The sequence below is a fragment of the Grammomys surdaster genome, unplaced genomic scaffold (genome assembly GCF_004785775.1).
Source record: "Grammomys surdaster isolate TR1022 unplaced genomic scaffold, NIH_TR_1.0 843, whole genome shotgun sequence".
Taxonomy (NCBI): domain Eukaryota; kingdom Metazoa; phylum Chordata; class Mammalia; order Rodentia; family Muridae; genus Grammomys; species Grammomys surdaster.
Window position 1 is genome coordinate 3823456 of NW_021605262.1, and position 5883 is coordinate 3829338.

Genomic DNA, 5883 nt, shown 5'->3' on the forward strand with positions numbered 1-5883 from the left:
GCCCACCAGCCCAGCCTGCCCCGGCCCGCGGCCCCGGTGCGCCCCGGCCGGGCGTGGATGGAGGGCGCCGCGCGCGCTGCCCGCTGCTCCGTGTGACGCGGGCCCCGCGCCCCGCGCCCACCATGTCCTACCCGCAGGGCTACCTGTACCAAGCGCCCGGCTCGCTGGCGCTCTACTCGTGCCCCGCGTACGGCGCGTCCGCGCTGGCGGCGCCGCGCAGCGAGGAGCTGGCGCGCTCGGCGTCGGGCTCCGCGTTCAGCCCGTACCCTGGCTCGGCGGCCTTCACAGCGCAGGCGGCAACCGGCTTCGGGAGCCCGCTGCAGTACTCGGCCGACGCCGCCGCGGCCGCCGCTGCCGGCTTCCCGTCGTACATGGTAATCGCTTTGGGGTGGGGGCTGGGGAGACCGGGACCGGGGCGTGGGTTGAGCTGGGCGCTGGGAACGCGACGCGGGCGGCGGCTCCAAAGTCACCAGCACCCGCTGCCGCACTAAACAAGGGACCGGACTGACCCGCAGAGCTCCTAGGCTGATTTCCCTTGAGCTCGTGCGAAGTGCTACACTCTCCCGGCGCCTGGGCCACGAGTTATCTCTAATCCGCGCGTGCGGATTGCTGGGGCTGTGGAATCGGTCGGCCCCTCTCCCCGCATGGTTCCAGACCGAGAGCAGCCGCTGTCCAGGCCTCTAGGGCCAATGCCGCAGAGGTTTGGGTTTCTTGGCCAGACTGGTAGTGGCGGGGTCATGGGGGGGGAGGGAGGCGGGAACCGAGCCTCTGGCTGCTGCCCTAGACCCAGGCCAAAGCTCTTTAATCTTGGCTTTTTTTCTGTCTCGCCGATGCGGCTTTCAGGGGAAAGTAATAATGTGTTAACGGGTTTGGGACCCGCTAAGTGCTGCCAGAGTTCGTACTTGGCCTATGGGCTCCAGCTCCAGAGACCCGGGATCTGCCTGAGCATCTCTGAGTCCTGAGAATGGGCCCCGCTTGAGCGGGTCATGGCAGTTTTGGGGGCGTGTGAAGACACTATGTATTCGGGGAGGGGGTCTGCTCTAGGTGGAATTCCCTGGGTAGGAACCAGGCCTTGGGAGAAGGTTACAAACGTCTGGTAGTTAAACGTTAAAGGATGAATTAAAATGCTAATTACTACGTAGTTGAAGAATTGGAACCGCTGACTAGCTTCTGAGTTGCAAATTGAATTTACTCTGCTTTAGAGGGTGAATAGCGGAATGGGGTTCCGAAGTATTTTTTTAAAGCTACATAAAGGAGGGAAGGGAGGGAGGGAGCAGTGCGGGAAACCTCTGATGAAATTTAGATATAAAGAAACTACTTGCAGAAGTGCGGCACTATCCAAATAGGTTTGCTGACATTGTTCGTGCTACTCGGGAAACTATGCTGTTTTAGAAAAAAGTAAGGTGTTAAAACAAAATTCTAGAATCAAATGGCAATAGTTTTGTTTTCCAACAGCTAGACTTGTATTTCTCTGGTTCTCTGGCTGAAGAAAGGTTTCCCACCCAGAGAAGCCTAGCAGGAAAGGCAGTAGGGGGCCGACGGAGGGTCGCCTTGGGGGTGACGCCTGAGGGGCCCATGCACCCTTCACTCACAGGCTGTTGTGGGTTCCAGGGCTCGCCATATGACACGCACACCACTGGAATGACTGGCGCCATCAGCTATCACCCATATGGCAGCGCGGCCTACCCATACCAGCTCAACGACCCCGCATACCGCAAGAACGCCACGCGGGACGCCACTGCTACACTGAAAGCCTGGCTCAACGAACACCGCAAGAACCCATACCCCACCAAAGGAGAGAAGATTATGCTGGCCATCATCACCAAGATGACCCTCACGCAGGTCTCCACCTGGTTCGCCAATGCGCGCCGGCGCCTCAAGAAGGAGAACAAAATGACCTGGGCCCCGAGGAACAAAAGCGAAGACGAGGACGAGGACGAGGGAGATGCTTCCAGAAGCAAGGAGGAGAGTCCAGACAAAGCTCAGGACGGCACAGAAACCTCGGCGGAGGACGAAGGTGAGAGGGGCAGCAGTCGTGCGAAGGCTCTCAGCGAGCTTTCTTCCCAGGCGGGCTGTGGTTGGGGCGGACACTCCGCACCTGTCACGCGGGAGCCTGGGCCTAGAAAATAGATTTGGGCTGGAGAGTCCCCGGGCTCTGTGGAGAGGCTGGGCCGCATTTAATGTTGCTTTGGGGTGAGATGCTGGGTCTTGGGGAGGCTGTTGCTGAATGTTGGGAGGATGGGGGTGCGGGTGCTTCTGCTGGTCCAGCTTTCCGCCCACCGTACTCGGGTCCCTGCAGGGATCAGTCTACACGTCGACTCGCTCACGGACCACTCGTGCTCGGCGGAGTCAGATGGGGAGAAATTGCCCTGCCGCGCCGGGGATCCCTTGTGTGAATCGGGCTCGGAGTGTAAGGACAAGTTTGAGGACCTGGAGGATGAGGACGACGACGAAGACGAGTGCGAGCGGGACCTGGCGCCGCCCAAGCCAGTGACCTCCTCGCCTCTCACCGGCGTGGAGGCGCCCCTGCTGAGCCCGGCTCCAGAAACCGCGCCGCGCGGTGGCAGCGGTGGCAAGACGCCCCTAGGCAGCCGGACGTCGCCTGGAGCGCCGCCGCCCGCCAGCAAGCCCAAGCTGTGGTCGCTGGCCGAGATAGCCACGTCGGACCTCAAGCAACCAAGCTTGGGCCCGGGTTGCGGGCCTCCGGGGCTGCCCGCTGCCGCCGCGCCTGCCTCGTCTGGGGCCCCTCCGGGAGGCTCGCCCTATTCTGCTTCACCGCTGCTGGGCCGCCACCTCTATTACACGTCCCCTTTCTATGGCAACTACACAAACTACGGGAACTTAAACGCAGCGCTGCAAGGCCAGGGCCTTCTGCGGTACAATACCGCGGCCTCCTCACCAGGCGAGACACTGCACGCCGTGCCCAAGGCGACCAGCGACGCGGGCAAGGCGGGCTCCCATTCGCTGGAGTCCCACTACAGGCCTCCGGGCGGCGGCTACGAGCCCAAGAAAGGTAGGCTGCCTGAAGCCCACAGGGAGGGATCCTGGTGAGTCAGAACAAGCAAGAAATCTGGGAAAGGGCGCTGGGAGTGTGAGACCTTTGAACCAACTTAACGTCTTGTAGGACACAGAATTTGGGAGGCCAGCGTGGGGAGGCCGGTTGAAGAGTGAAAGCGAAAGAGGCTAGCCCTCTTTTTTAGGTCTATCCTGCTTTATTTGCTCTTTATTTAATTTACTGTTAATATTATCATCGTAACTATTTTGTTTTGGCAAACTTATTTTGTGTGATCTGTGCTTGTCTCCCTGATGGGTGTAGTCTTTCTTCTGTGGTGTTGGTTAAAAGTGGAGCTTAGTGGGATTCTATCTTCCTTTGGCTCAAGGAAAGCACAGGTTCCCGGGGAACTCTCAGAGGCCTAATTTTCTTACACTACCTCCATTGTTCCTAACTCTACAACCCTGAGACTGGGGCTCAAGGAGAGGAAGAAGGGAAAGGGCATAAGTAAAATGGATCTTAGATTTCCTGGGAGTGTGTGTGAGCTGGTATGGGCTTAGCTGCCAGGGGCCTTAGCCTGTCCTCACTAACTGCCCCTCCCCTGACAGATTCCAGTGAGGGCTGTGCAGTTGTTGGTGCAGGCGTCCAGCCCTACCTATAGGAGGTCCAAGCTCAGCAGTGCAAGTAAGTGGGTTCCCTCTGCAGCCTCCAGCCCCAAGTCCTTCTCCTGTGCAGTGCGGTATGGATTTGTGTGGTTTTGCTGGAGAATAGAGGGTTTCTTCTAGCCTCTTTGCCTTCTGTGTTACAGATTTTGTTTTCTTTTCTGCTCAAGTTCTGCTTTGGAGAATCATTTCTCTAAATGGAACACACATACACCACCCACACACACCCTACCACTGTGTTGTTGGTTGATGATGGTGGTTTAAAAAATTTGGGCATCTCTGTGTGATTCAAAACTGTTCTAGACACATAAAGGACACCTTGTCTGATGAGTGAGTTGTGCAGAAACCTGGGTATTAAAACCTGTAATGGATATTGTTTTCAGAAAAAGATTAAAGAGACACCAGTAGGTCTGGTCTTTCATGGGCCTGCTATTTGGTGTCCAGTATCCACATGGACATAGTGAACTCTGTAGTTCTTCTAGCCCAGAGCTGTTACACAAATTTACAACTAGACAACATTACTAGTTCTAGCCACTGAAGATGGCAAAGAGGCAGAGCCAGTAGACACAAGCTTGCGTGTTGTGATGTGTTGGTGTGGAACTGAAGAATTTGGGATGATTTGGTCTTTTCCTTGGTCCACAGGTAGGTGTCACAATTGCTTTGGAAAAAAAAGTCAGGAGGCCATTCTCCCTTCCCAAGCTCATAAATACACAGATACAAACCCCAGATGTGGAAATCCGGACCACATATTTTGCCACTGTATAAGAGGACGCACACTGCACTGCCAATCCACAGACTCTAAGGACTGGACACACGTTCTTTGGGCATATGAGAACTTGTTGGCATAGTATAGCTTCCCTATGTTTGTGTGACTTTTGAAAACAATCTGTTTTTTCTCAGGATATCTTCATCACTTCATTGCCACGGTATATATTCTATAGGTGTGATAGGACTTGCTGTAAAATTTATTTGTAAAAAAAAAAAATGTACACGGTAGAACTAACGTGATTGAAGAACTTGAGTCCTTCAGAAGTGAAAACAAATTTGATATTTATTTTTATAATGATATAAAGCTTCTAGTAATTTATGCAAGTTGTATTGCAATGAAATCTAAAACTTTTGTAAATAAATCCTGCCTGGTTTTTATTTGAACATTGCTGGTTATACAATCTCTGTTGGTTGTTTAACATGAATTCTCTACTAATTTATATCTAAAACTGTAAATAAAAACAGATGCACCTACAAGAAAATGGTGTTGGGGGCTCATTTTTCCTGGAGACCAGTTTGGGTAGAAGCTCCAGTGGTGGCCCTGGTTCCTGCCCCAAGGTGACCCTAGCTTACCTTTTAAGTGAAGAGCCCAGTGAAATAAATCTCCTTCTTGAGCTTATTTGAAAATTGCAGACCTGAGAGAGAGATTAATGTATAACAGGGAGATACCTATGGTTCTAGTTTATTTACATACAAATGTATTGCGGAAAGAGTAATTCAGGTTTTTGTTCTCTGAATATGCAAATCCCTTCTTAGTGTAAATTTCTAAAACATGGAAAAAAAAATAAAAGGATATGCCACCTCTCTGCATTTTATCTTCTTTTGTGGTGCTGGAGAAGGGTCCTCCCACTGAAACTGGAGAGTCCTCCCACAAGCGATAACTGATGGGGGCGCTTGTTTTCCTCGGCCTGCAGTATCTCCATTGACATAGATCATGCACATTTCTTGAAGAACCCTTTACCTTTTCTTTCTGTTTAGCTCCCACTAACAGGAGGGGGTGGGAAGTAGATCCTTTACTGTGGCACTCTGCTTACCCTTACCCTCAGGGAAAAGAAAAGTTTAAACATCCTCAGACATTGTCTCTTTATTGTCTACTCACCTCCTAATTACAGGACCAGCCTGGAATTTGCAGCCAAATAACCCAGCCCCTTTGATTAGTATCATAAAAGCAACCACTCTGTCACTTCAGCTTTTCTCAAATTATGTAGATACCCATATAATAAAATTTCTGCGAAGAAACGAACAATCATTTGTTTCCTCTGCAAAGATAAATTGAGTGAATATAACTTACGTTTATAAAGCAAGAATAATGGCTCCTTAGATTACCCTTTAATCAATCATACACTTATTTTTCAAGAGGCTCACCTATTTCATCCCATGATTAATAACAGTGCGGCAGGGGAGCGTTATTGGAGCCCAGCGGGGGAGGTCTCTGGTGCTTTGGGCTGCTCTGGAATGGTC

The 5883-nt window shown here is 52.3% G+C and overlaps 1 protein-coding gene across 1 annotated transcript; it reads left to right on the forward strand.

The window, feature by feature from the left end:
* The first annotated feature begins 122 nt into the window (after window positions 1–122).
* Irx2 (iroquois homeobox 2) lies at window positions 123–4416 on the forward strand. Its single transcript, XM_028782765.1, has 5 exons — window positions 123–374; window positions 1612–2017; window positions 2300–3013; window positions 3601–3676; window positions 4297–4416. Exons 1-4 carry the CDS (start codon window positions 123–125, stop codon window positions 3651–3653), a joined length of 1425 nt encoding a protein of 474 aa, XP_028638598.1. The 3' UTR covers window positions 3654–3676; window positions 4297–4416.
* Window positions 4417–5883: the final 1467 nt, after the last annotated feature.

Bases quoted from the DNA above. Each gene is read 5' to 3' on its own strand.
- Irx2 (XM_028782765.1), top strand. From the start codon at position 123: ATGTCCTACCCGCAGGGCTACCTGTACCAAGCGCCCGGCTCGCTGGCG. The intron at 375-1,611 runs GTAATCGCTTTG...TGTGGGTTCCAG, and splicing joins CCGGCTTCCCGTCGTACATG to GGCTCGCCATATGACACGCA. The intron at 3,014-3,600 runs GTAGGCTGCCTG...CTCCCCTGACAG, and splicing joins CGGCTACGAGCCCAAGAAAG to ATTCCAGTGAGGGCTGTGCA.